We start from the raw sequence: 12419 nt of genomic DNA, 5'->3' as shown, positions 1-12419 counted from the left end.
TCATTGTTGTTTGGCGGGTCCGGGCTGGGGATTCGAACCCGCCACCTTAGGTGTACGTGGCTGGCGCCTTAGCCTGTTGAGCTATAGGCGCCGAGCCTCTATAAACTACTTCTGCTTCCCTTGAAAGGTCATGTGGAGGCGAGGTGAAAAGAAACTTCCAAATGGTAGGGCTGGGGACGTGCCAGAAGCGGCTGCCGGCAGGCACTGCGGGTCTTAAATGAGATAACTGCTTCTGGCTCCGCTGGCTCCTTCAAGGGGCTGGCTGCTCTCTGCCCATAAGAGTCATGGGCTCACCCGGGCCACATGATCAGGGTCAGCTGTGCTGGTTTTGAAAGCATTTTGTTAAAAGGGAGAACAAGTAAGAAGAATCAGGAAGGGACAGAGAAGAAACAGAGACAACCATTAAACACCAGGGCAGAGGTGAGCACGCTGACAGCAGGAACCATCGCAGGGTCCCCTGGCTAAACACATGTCCTGCTGGAGATGTGGCTAATGACAATGGCAGCCATGTCCCACCACGGGGCAGGCGTGGAAGCTTCCATTTCTCCACATTCACATGGCTGGCACGTGGGAGCTGGGATTTGCTTTTGGCTCTGTCTGTGCAAAGCCTCATCTCTGACCCGCAGGGGATCGGACAACAGTGGGGAAGCAGGAGCCCTCCTAGCAAACGACCTTCCTGTTCAGTAGCAAGAGCCGTTAAGAAAGATGAACTTAAGATAAATCCTGACATCACGCCATTCATCCATGCGAGAGTGTGTGTGTGTGTACACATGACATAATGCTACCCCGTCTGGGTCCCCACCCTGCCATTTCCTCTCGGGAACCCTGTGCCAGCCCTGAGTCCCCTCTCCCAGGGATTTCTGCTTCTGGGCTTTGTTTATGTTGCCACAGGGTATTTTGGCCTTTCCCTTCCTCCTCCTGGGCTTCCCTCCTGTCCCCTCCCCTGCCATCCCTTCCTGTTGCCCAGCTCCCGGTCAGCTTCCTGCATTCTCTGTTCCGGTGGCTGCTCCCTCCTCGCACTTACCTGTCTGGGGCCACTTCACCTACTCTGCTTTGAATGCAGTTTTTCCAGGGTGTTTCACTTCGGCACTCTCTTATCACCAAAAGCTGGCTTCTTGTTTGCTTAAAAAAAAAAATTGTGGTAAAATACATGTAATGTAACATTTGCCGTTAATCATTTTTAAGGCTGGGCAGGATGGCTCACGCCTATAATCCTAGCACTCTGGGAGGCCAAGGCGGGAAGATTGCTTGAGCTCAAGAGTTCGAGACCTGCCTGAGCAGAAAGCAAGACCTTGTGTCTACTAAAAATAGAAAAACTGAGGCACAGGGATCGCTTGAGCCCAAGAGTTGTAGGTAGCTGGGAGCTATGATGCTACGACATTCTATCCAGGGCAACAGCTTGAGACTCTGTCTCAAAAAAAAAAAAAATCTTTCTTAAGTGTACAGTTCAGTGGCCCTGCGTACAGCCTCACTGTTGTGCAGCCGTCACCGCCATCCTTATCTCCAGAACTCTTTCCATCTTGCAAAACTGGAACTCTGCACCCATTAGACACTAACTCTCCAGTCCCCCACTCCCCGTGGCCCCAGCAGCCACCTTTTTATTTTCTGTCTCTTCCTGTCTCTTCCTTAAAATCCTGTAAGTAAGTACCTTGCATAAGTAGAATCACACAGTATTTGTTCTTTAGTGACTGACTTGTTTCACTTAGCATAGGTTGAACCATGTTGTACGTACGGTGGAATTTCCTTCCTTTTAAAGGCTGGATAGTCGACCATTGAACGTATGTGCCATGTTTGTGTATCTCTTCCTCCACCGATGGTTGCTTGGTTTTCTTCTTTTGGATATATAGCCAGAGGTAGAATTGGTGGGTCAGATGATAATTCTATGTGGAAGTTTTTGAGGAAGTGCCAGGCTGTTTGCCACGGCAGCTGTGTGATTGTACATCCCCGTTAGCAGTGCACCGGGGCTCGGTTTCTCCACATCTTCGTTGCACTTGTTTCCTAGTTGTTTTGTTTTTGTTTTTCTTTTTGATAGTAGCCATCCTTTGGTATCCAAAGCAACCCCTTTGTTGCTTCCCAGGGGTTTGCACAGAGTAGATGCCCCATCGCCTTTTGTTAAATGGGTATTTTCACTGATACGAATAGTCTTATGAGATGGAGTTTAGCAGAGGGGCATCTGCCCATTTCAAGGTTGTTAGTAGCTGTGTAGTGTCTCCTGTACCGTTGAGTTTAGCAAATTCTGCATAAACACAGATAAACAGGTGTCTTCCCTGTAGGGTCTCTCTGGTGTCTTGGCACATTTTATGGGGCAACTCCTAAACTTACTCAGTGGGGGGGGGGTTCCTCTTCTTTCCACCTGCCCTATAATTTTGAGAGCCTGTTTGTTCTTTGTGGGAAATATATTTGCCTTTGAAAAGTAGCAATGCCTCCTGAAATCTTGCATTGTGACCAAAATGCATCTCTGTTGAACAGGACCTTCTGCAGATTCGATCGCATGTGTACGCGGAAGAGCCAAGTATTGACATTCACAACTTCCTGGGAACTTTTACCAGGGTAAGCAAGCTCACTGTGGTGTAGAATCCTGCCTGAGAGTGTGTGTTAGGGATGAAGGCCTTTGTAGAAGAGTTGACTGGTCTTTGTTAGGAAGTAATTTTAGGATACATTGGGGGTGGTGGTGGTGAGATTTCCTTAGGAGGACCCCAACCTTGGAAGCTGACATTGTTTCTCAGTAAGAGTTTTCTCCCGGGTTTGGAACAGCTCGAATTACCTGACAACTTGGAGCCAGGCATTGCTATAATTAATGTTAACTCCAGTGTCTGAAAGCAGTTACTCTTTCTGTCTCTTTCAGATGGGTGTATGTCCTCTTTCATTTGTATAAATCCTGTCTGCCATTTTTGTAATTTTTAATCCACTTGCAGACCTTTCAGAAAAGAAATTTAGTTTGGTGGGCAACGCCTGTGGCTCAGTGGGTAGGGCGCCAGCCCATATACTGAGGGTGGCGGATTTGAACCAGGCCCGGTCCAGCTAAAACAGCAGTGGCTACTGCAACAACAAATAGCCAGCATTGTGGCGGGTGCCTGTAGTCCCAGCTACCTGGGAGGCTGAGGCAAGAGAATCGCTTAAGCCCAAGTTGGAGGTTGCTGTGAGCTGTGATGCCACAGCACTCTACTGAGGGTGACAAAATGAGACTGTCTCAAAACATAAAAAATTTAATTTGTGTTTAAATTATAATGATGATGATGAGACAGAGTCTCACTCTGCTGCCCTGAGTAGAGTACCATGGGGTCATCTTTGCTCACAGCAACCTCAAACTCTTAGACTCAGTGGATCCCCCTGCCTCAGCCTCCCGAGTAGCTGGGAGCACAGGTGCCCACCACAATGCCTGGCTAGTTTTTCTATATTTAGTAGAGATGGGGTCTTGGCTTTGCACAGGCTGGTCTTAAACTACTGAGCAGAAGCAATCCACCCCTTCTTAGCTTCCCAGAGTGCTAAGATTACAGGTGTGAGCCACTAGACTCAGTGTGATTTAATTATTTTAGGAATCCAAGACATAGATCTCTATTTATTTATTTATTTATTTATTTTTAAAATGTGGTAAGTAGCTCCATGTTTATTTATTTACTTATTTATTTATTTTTGCAGTTTTGACCGGGGCAGGGCTTGAACCCTCTACCCCAGGTATATGGGGCCGTTGCCCTACCCCTTGAGCCACAGGTGCCGCTCCAGGACGTGGATTTTTAGAAAAGTTAAATTATCCATGTTCTCTTTCTATAAGCCATAACCCAGCCAGCAAAGAGCCTCACTGGTTTGCTTCCATGTTGCGGTTCTGACCTTGTAAACATTTCCTCAGTGGTGGAGCCCTGTATGTACTTCCTACATCAAATGAGAATCCAAGGACTGAGGACCTGGCTGTCCTGTCCTGGTGGGGCTGTCGGCTTCCAAACTGGGGCCCCGGTGTCACCAGGTGACTCTTTCTGCTTTGAGCCGAGCAGGCTGGAGGCAGCCGAGCACCCTGGCCTGTTTGTTCTTTTGCAGGAAGACAGCGACCCTCCGATCAGCGAGAGCTTGAGCATCGAGAACACGCTGTGGGCCGGCACTGTGGTGGCGTCAGGTGAGCCGCACCCCGAGGAATGTGGTAGCAATTTGAAAAGGAAAGAAAATCCTTTTGTAATTAGAATAATCATCTGTCAGTTGGGAAAATTAGACCTTGGTCAAACGGTGTTTTGCTCTCATTCGGCACCTCCAGGGAATGAAACTGACATCTAATTGCGGCTCAGACACTTAGAGATGTCTTCAGGAGAAGCGGGGGTGGCCTGGGGGCCTGCGCTGGCCACTCTGGGAATGGCCCTAATTGCCACTGGAGATTGACATTCTAATCTGTACCAGAGACGAAGTCAGCCTGAATGGCCTGGCAGGAAGTTGGGCCGTGGGGGCTGCTGCCCATGCACTGCCTGGGCCCAGGAAGCAGGGCGTGGGCCCAGGTTGGAGCCTTGGTGTTTGAATACCAATGTGAAGTAGAAATTGGGGACTTTCAATAGTGGATGCTGGATGACATGGAGCAGGAGGTTCCAGGAGCTGAGCATGATCTACAGTCTCCGTGGTTGCGATTGGTGGCATGCGGCCAGTGTGTCAGGCAGGGAGAGGGTGGGTCCTGCTCTCATGCCCATTTTGCAGATGAGGAGACTTAGGCCCGGGGCGGTTAAGTTACTCGCCCTGAGGTCACACAGTAGGTGAAAGGCACACTTAAACCCAGGTACTTTGTGCCAGAGGCAGAGTTTATTGGGCAGCTATTATTTTCTTATACTCTGTTTTGTAACATATTGCTAATATAATAATATAATTAGAATTGTCTGATGATTCAATCACTGGCAACTTTCTGTCTTCACAATGAGAAGACTATGTTTTTTTTTTCTTTGACAAATATATTCCCCTCTCTCTACCACCAACCCGTTTTCTTTTGCTGGATGCTTCTTTGTGGCCCTTTAGTATGACGGACACTTGATCAGAGTCTGGTGTGACAAGGGGAGGGAGTGAGCCAGCACGGGCTACACCTCAGTTACCATGTGTCACTGTTCACAGACTCACCACTTAATGCAAATGGACAGAGATTAGCTCTCCATTGAGATTTTTCTGCCACTTTTCTTTCCCACCGCTGCCTTGTATGTACAGCCCATCAGAAACATCTCTCAGTTTCCCTGATGAGCAAAGAAGTGAGAAACTGGCCCTGAAGATTCTGCAGGTCCCCGCTGGGCCCCAGAGCATGCAGCATGCGAGTGTTCACTTCCTCCCCAATTTTTCTGTTTTTAAGTCATTTATTTATTTATTTATTTATTTTTTTGAGACAGAGCCTCAAGGTGTCCCCCTGGGTAGAGTGCCGTGGCATCACAGTTCACAGCAACCTCCAACTCCTGGGCTCAAGCGAGTCTCCTGCCTCCACCTACCAAGTGGCTGGGACTACAGGCGCCCGCCACAACGCCCGGCTATTTTTTGGTTGCAGCCGGCATTGTTGTTTGGCGGGTCCGGGCTGGGGATTTGAACCCACCACCTTAGGTGTACGTGGCTGGCGCCTTAGCCGGTTGAGCTATAGGCGCCGAGCCCGTCGTTTTAGTTTTGATGTAATTGTTAATAGATTGTGTTGGTTAGGCGCTTGTTTTGGTGATAGTAACATCTCCCTAATAAATGCATTCTCATAGGCCTGATTTGCTTCTGTTCCTGCCTTCCTGCTTTCCTCTCTTTGCAGCAAACATTTATTGAGCACCTGGTGTGTGCTGGGCTCCATTGCTGGGTCCCGGAGCTATAGTGGTGCCTCAGGAGATGATGGTCCCCACCCTGGTGGGATTTATAGTGTACTAGAAGTTTAAGATCAGTGGCAGAGGAGATAGGAGGAAATGATAGAGTTTTATGTCTTTCCTCTGAAATGAGTAAAAAGGAAGAAGATGTAAGTGACAATGCAGAGATTTCTGAGGTGGAGGGATTTGAAAGGGCTCATCAGTCTTAATCTCAGAGATTCACAGTAGTAACTACCTCTTTTATTTATCAGGCACTTTTTATTCACAAAATGTTTTGCCGCCATTCTCTTGTTTGGGTCTCATAATATTGGATGAGGACGTTTAATGGAATGAGAAACAAAGTCTCAGAGAGGTTAAGCAGCTTGTCCACCATCACACAGCCTCGGGGAGGTCATCTTCTAGGAGGAAGAGAGCGGAAAGCAAAGTGGCGTCTTAAAGATGGAAGAGATTTCAAACAGGTCCTGGGAAGTACATGGTGGAGTTAGAGATGCATTTTCCCTTACCTGAATTCCTCTCTTTGTGGTTATATGGGAAGAGATAGAGAGCGAGCGAGCAGGCTCGTGCCCACACGTGTGTGTGAGTGTGTGAGCTTCAGTGCAGGTGCACTCAGGACCTGTGATGTTGTCAGCAGGCACATTTTGGTGTATGAGGAGCTGGCATTTACTGTTTCCTTAACTGGTCTCAGTGTCCCCTGCATCTCACTGAGTAAACATCCGACTTCCCCTTGATTCTAGATGTAAACACGGGGTTACACATAGCCCTTTTTTCCTGGTGCTCAACTCAAGAAGCAGCCAGCAAGAGTAATCTTAGTTACGTGAGATTCCACTTCCACCTTCCCTTTAGAATCTTAACTCCTGCTTGTGGGTCAATTCCTGATTAGCTCCTGGAAGTTAACAGGTGCCTCTGAGGGTCCGGCTGCATCAGCTGGCATCAGTCAGGAGAGGATGTAGTTGCCATGGTAACCACACACTGCTGCAGGGCTGAGGAGGTACCGCAGGGATGGGCTGGAGAAGGACAGGGGATTGGCATCTGGGATGTGGTCCAGCAGTTCTTCTCTCACGCTCAGGGAGCAGGGGCCAGTTGGTTGGGTTTCTTCCTAACCTGGTGGATTGATGTGTGGTCCTGCCTCTGTGCATGGTCACTGTGCAGCCACACTGTGTGCCCCTTGCCACATCGATGTGCTGTTGCCCCAGTGGTCTATACCCCATTCGTTGAGCTTCGTCCTCTGTACGTGCTTGGCACTGCAGCAGGGTCCAATAGTTATTTTTGGTGTGGATGAGGAATAAAGGGGTCATAGAGTCACCCTGATCCCAGACAGGACCACATCACCCTGCGGAGTTAGTGAGGACCCTGTGAAATGCCGTGAGCCCACGGACACTGGCTGGGAGGGTGGAAGGGCTGCCTGGTCTGTAGGAGCAGAGGGTGACAAGGATGTTGAGAGCAGGGGGGACTGCAGAGGTGACAGTGTAGGGAGAGAGGGGCTAGGTGGAGCAGGTCGGGCTGATAGCACTTTGGGTTGGGGAGGGCACTTTAAGGAGATTGGGCCCCATGGGGACTGCAGTGAGCTGAGAGCTTGTGCCAGTCTCATGGGGTGGCTGTCCTTCAGTACCAGTGGTTATAGCATGAGGATCATGGCCCCAGTGTCACCAGATTTTCCAATTCTCTAGGAGAAGTAGAGATTTCAATTTTTTCTGTGAAATTTCCTGAGCTTAAAGATTGGCAACTTATTCCTGACCTTGAAAGCACCATGTGGACCAAACCGGCATGGGCACAGCATGTGTTTGCTCTGGTGGCAGCCCTGGTGAGGATGGGGCTGGGGTCTGGATCTCCTGGAGGGCAGGGCTTTGGCCCCGAACACAGGGAGGCATCCAGGGGGAGAGGACATTTTCAGCAGCATTTAGTGGCAGTAAAGGGGTGTAGGATGCTCCTTTTGGGGTACCCCTTGTTACCAGGGCGCTCTTTAACTCTGGGTATCAGGGATTGTGCTCACGTAGGGGTGGACAGAGTGGTCTTGTGGCCTTCCTGAGCTCAGCTCAGCCTCGGCTCCGCTATCTGACCATCTGCTCTGGAGACAGGGGCCTGGGGTGGGGGGGTGCTGTGTTCACAGGAGCCTGCCATCTGCCGAGAAGTGGCTCCCTGGCCCACTGTCTCCCTGGCCTGCCATCTGCCGGGAGCTGCCCAGAAGGGAACCACATTGTGCGGCAGGACATTGTTCATTCGCCTGGCTGAGTGCTGTAAACTTGGGAGGGAAGTCAGTGCCTTGGGCTCTTTGTCCAGAGACCTGGTCACTGCCCTGATTTGGGGTTGGACTCCCTTCCTGCAGATGTGTTTGAACCTCCTGGAATTTGCGTCTCTCTCTGACAGGTACTCCTGAGAGTGAAGGGGAGAAAGACTGGTGTTTTCTTTTTCCAGCAGAGACCAAATTATTTGTGTTCCTGGGATCTCCCCTAAGAACTTGGCAGGGCTGGCTCCTTCTCAGGTTCCAAGTTTCAGCTCAGATGACTTGAATCAAAAGAACTTCTCTAAGCAGTGCGAACCGCACCCCCAGCCTCCCCCGCTAGAGTCCACCCCAGCTCCTCTCACTCACTGAAATGCCCAGGTTTCTTCGTTCCTTCTTTGTGTCTGTCTTCCCCACTGTATTGAGCATTGTCTTGGCACACAAGGAAAGGTAGAGGCAGGTACATTTTTGACAGATACTGCCAGGTTTCTCCCCAATTTGCTCTTCAGCCAACAGCGTGTATTACAGGAACCACTTCCTACCTCTCAGCTAACATCAGATGTTCTCTCAATCTTTTGAAATTTTGCCAATCTTACCGTGATAAAAATGGTTTATTTTGCATTTGGGGGGTTATTTACTAGATTGAGTATCTTTTCTAATGTTTACTGACCTTTTTTTTTTTTTTGAGACAGTGTTTTACTATGTTGCCCACGGTAGAGTGCAGTGGTGTCACAGCTCACAGCAACCTCTAACTCTTGGGCTTAAGCAATTCTCTTGCCTCAGCCTCCCAAGTAGCTGGGACTACAGGTGCCCGCCACAACACCTGGCTATTTTTTTTTGTTTTTTTGGTTGTAATTATCATTGTTTGGCAGGCCTGGGCTGGGTTCAAACCCACCACCCTCAGTGCATGTGGCTGGTTCCCTAGCCGCTGAGCTACAGGCACCAACTCATTTTACTGACCATTTATATTTCTTTTGTAAGTTGTTTATTTTAGAAGGATTGATGCCTTTCCTTATTATGTCTGGGGATTGGGAGAGGGTAGGGAAGTTCTCAGGAAAGAATTGTCACCTGGACAGACATTCCCCATGTGGTCAAGTTAGAGTCTGAAAGGAATCAGAATCACCAGGAAGAATGTGCTCTAAAATCAGGGTGTGTTCGTAAGTTTCCATAATAGTTTATGAAGACCAGGATTTTCTAGGCACCTTTAGAAGCCTCTAAGGCCAGTGGCACAAGGGACAAACTGCTCCTCCCCCGACTCTCCTTCTGTTAGAAGCTGCTGGACTTCTAACAGCCACAGGCCAGCGCTGACCCGCAGAACATTTGCAGTAAGGCGGTGCCCTCTCTCTCTCTGAGCTCACTGTCTCATGAGGCAGCCACTGCCCTATGTGGCTGTTTTATTTAATTTCAATTGAATTGAAATTGAAACACTCCCCTGTGGTAAGTGGCTGTCCTACAGCAGACACAGATTATTAGCCCCAGTATAAAATTTTTGACTTTCTCATGGTGTGGCTGTTAGATTTAGAAAATGTCCTCCCAAGTGGGTCGGACTCTTCTGTGTCTAAGCCTGTCTATATCAGTCTTCCTGTGTTTTGTTTTTTCATTTTAGGTACCGTTGTGGGTGTCGTTCTTTATACTGGGAGAGAACTCCGGAGTGTCATGAACACCTCGAATCCCCGCAGTAAGGTATGTAGACGGTCATGGGGTGTCACCACCAGCTGTATTCTGTTTTATTTGTGTTTTCTTTTTTGAGATACAGTCTCTCTTTGTCACCCTCAGTAGAGTGCCATGGCATCAGAGCTCACAGCCACCTCAAACTCTTGGGCTAAGTGATCCTCTTGCCTCAGCCTCCTGCCTGCTATGACACCTGGCTAGATTTTTTGAAATGGGGTCTGGTTCTTGGTCATGTTGGTCTTGAACTCCTGAGCTCAGGTAATCCACCTGCCTCGGCCTCCCAAAGTGCTAGGATTACAGGTGTAAGCCACTGTACCTGGTTTTTTTTGTTGTTGTTGTTGTTTTTTAAGACTGTCATGCTCTGTTGTTCTAGGCTAGAGTACATGGCCTCAGCCTACCTCATAGCAACCTCAAGTTCCTAGGTTCAAAGGATGCTCCTGCCTCAACCTCTTGAGTAGCTGGAATTACAGGTGCCCATCATGACGCCTGGCTAATTTTTCTGTTTTTAGTAGTGATAGGGTCTCCCTCTTGCTCAGGGTTATCTTAAACTCCTGAGCTGAGGCAGTCTTCTTGCCTCAGCCTCCCAGAGTACTGGGCTTACAGGCGTGAGCCACTGAGTCCTGCTGACCAGCTGTGTGTTGATAATTGGTGGTGGTGGGATGAGCAATGAGATGAAAAACAAGGAAGACCTACCAGGGTTCCTTTTGCCATCATGCCATCTCTTCCTGCATATAGGAGTACACACACACTCCTACACAATAATACATAAATATGTATTTACATGTCTATGACTATCTAGCAATTTTTGAAGCTTTTATGCTAGAGCAGCTCTCCTGAGGGAGAGCTCAGTTATTTGCTACGTGACGTGTTGCATCCTTGTGTGCCTCTCATTTCTGTATTTTTTTCCTTTTCATTTTTTAAATTTTGGAGATAGAGGCTCACTTTGTCGCCCTCTGTAGAGTGCTGTCATGTCATAGCTCACAGCAGCCTCAAATTCTGAGTGCTATGGTGTCGTAGCTCACAGCAGCCTTAAATTCTTGGGCTCAAGTGATTCTCTTATCTCAGTCACCCGAGTAGCTGGGACTACAGACGCCCACCACAATGCCCGGCTATTTTGAAAGATGAGTTCTTACTCTGGCTCAGGCTGATCTCAAACCTGTGAGGTCAAGCAGTCCACTCACCTTGGCCTCCGAGAGTGCTAGGATTTCAGGCATGAGCCATTGTGCCCGACTGCATGCATCTCATTCAATCCTTACAGTAGTGCTGTGAGCACAGGTGCCTTCCTGCACCTGTGAGAAACTGCCTGGCTTGACCCCACTGCCCAGCAAGGAAAGAGCAGGCCTGGGATTTAAGCCCACGCTCTGGCTGTGGCACATGAAGCCAGACCTGTCCAGTGGCCTCTGCCTCTGCTTGTTCCACACCCCCAAGCCTCCTTCAGTTTATAAGAGTCAGAGCATTGCAGAATGACGTCCTTTGTCACAGCATGAAAGAATGCCATGTCTCCCAAACGCTCTTCACCCCTCTGTTCACAGCCATCATTGTAACTAGAATGCCATTTGTTTGAGGTTTTAGCCTCATCCTGGGCTATTTCTGTGAAATTGCAGATTTGATGAGCTGGTTATACATCTATTAGAGTATATATGAAAACAAAGATATCACTATCAAAATAACAATGTTTGTCAATGAAGAACCTAAAAGTCAGGTGCCTGCCAGAGGTGTGGGCCCCACACTTTCAGGAAATGCTGAATTAGTGTGTGGCAGGGTGCTAAGGGTAGGGGCCTGGGCCATTTTATAGGCCCACTGGGTGGGGTGGTGGATGCTGTGCAGTGTATGGTTATATCCTTCTAAGTCTACATTTTCTTTGGTTATTAAACAAATTTTGAAATCAGAATTCTTTGAAGTTCCTTGGACGTTGGCTTTGAACTCTAGCCACGGAAACCCAGTATGCTCAGACCAAAGCTAAGAGGATCAAGAAATCCCACCATATTCCCTGGGGTGGGAACAGCTGCCCAGGGAGGCTGCGGGTTGCACCCAGTCCCCTTAACCCCTTCCTTCTTCTTCCCCCAGATCGGCCTGTTTGACCTGGAAGTGAACTGCCTCACCAAGATCCTCTTTGGCGCTCTGGTGGTGGTCTCGCTGGTCATGGTTGCCCTTCAGCACTTTGCCGGGCGCTGGTACCTCCAGATCATTCGCTTCCTCCTCTTGTTTTCCAACATCATTCCCATCAGGTAAGCAGGGGACAGGCCCCGGTTAGGTGCCGTGCTGTTTTCTTCTTTTGCTCATTCACACATCTTCGTTTGGTGACTTTCTAGGGAGCTAGTCTCTTGGGTGATGACCAAAGACAGTCAGAGTCAGGAGTGTAGCTACAGCACTGGAAGGGAGCGAACTTTCTTGAATCACACTCTGCTCAAAAGGTCTTTCCTGACCGTGACCAGCCCGTGGTAGGGGTTCATCTCGTCGGCCAGCTCTGCAGGGGCGTTGGAGGGCTGTGCTGCACAGGTGTGCAGGGAGCTGGGGGCCCCGTGGCAGTTGTTTGCCTTCCTGATTTAGAGGCTCAATAAATGGATTTTTAAAATGATATAAGTAGTGGATTGTCCCAGTAGGAAAAAAACGAAGATCCACATTTATGAAAGAAGAAAATAAAAATTACCTGGGCGGCACCTGTGGCTGAGGGAGTAGGGCACTGGTCCCATATACCGAGGGTGGTACGTTCAAACTCAGCCCTGGCCAAACTGCAACAACAA

At 48.8% G+C, this 12419-nt stretch overlaps 1 protein-coding gene across 1 annotated transcript in view; it reads left to right on the top strand.

The window, feature by feature from the left end:
• Nucleotides 1-12419, top strand: part of ATP9A (ATPase phospholipid transporting 9A (putative)) — a 118323-nt gene that overhangs the window by 49024 nt on the left and 56880 nt on the right. The window contains exons 8-11 of the mRNA XM_003787704.3: nucleotides 2470-2550; nucleotides 4033-4108; nucleotides 9611-9687; nucleotides 11743-11903. Coding sequence (XP_003787752.1) covers nucleotides 2470-2550; nucleotides 4033-4108; nucleotides 9611-9687; nucleotides 11743-11903 — 395 coding nt within the window. The remainder of the gene's footprint in view (nucleotides 1-2469; nucleotides 2551-4032; nucleotides 4109-9610; nucleotides 9688-11742; nucleotides 11904-12419) is intronic.

Source organism: Otolemur garnettii, unplaced genomic scaffold, assembly GCF_000181295.1.
Source record: "Otolemur garnettii isolate 467f Iridium unplaced genomic scaffold, OtoGar3 scaffold00023, whole genome shotgun sequence".
Taxonomy (NCBI): domain Eukaryota; kingdom Metazoa; phylum Chordata; class Mammalia; order Primates; family Galagidae; genus Otolemur; species Otolemur garnettii.
This window is presented reverse-complemented; position numbering and strand designations above follow the sequence as displayed.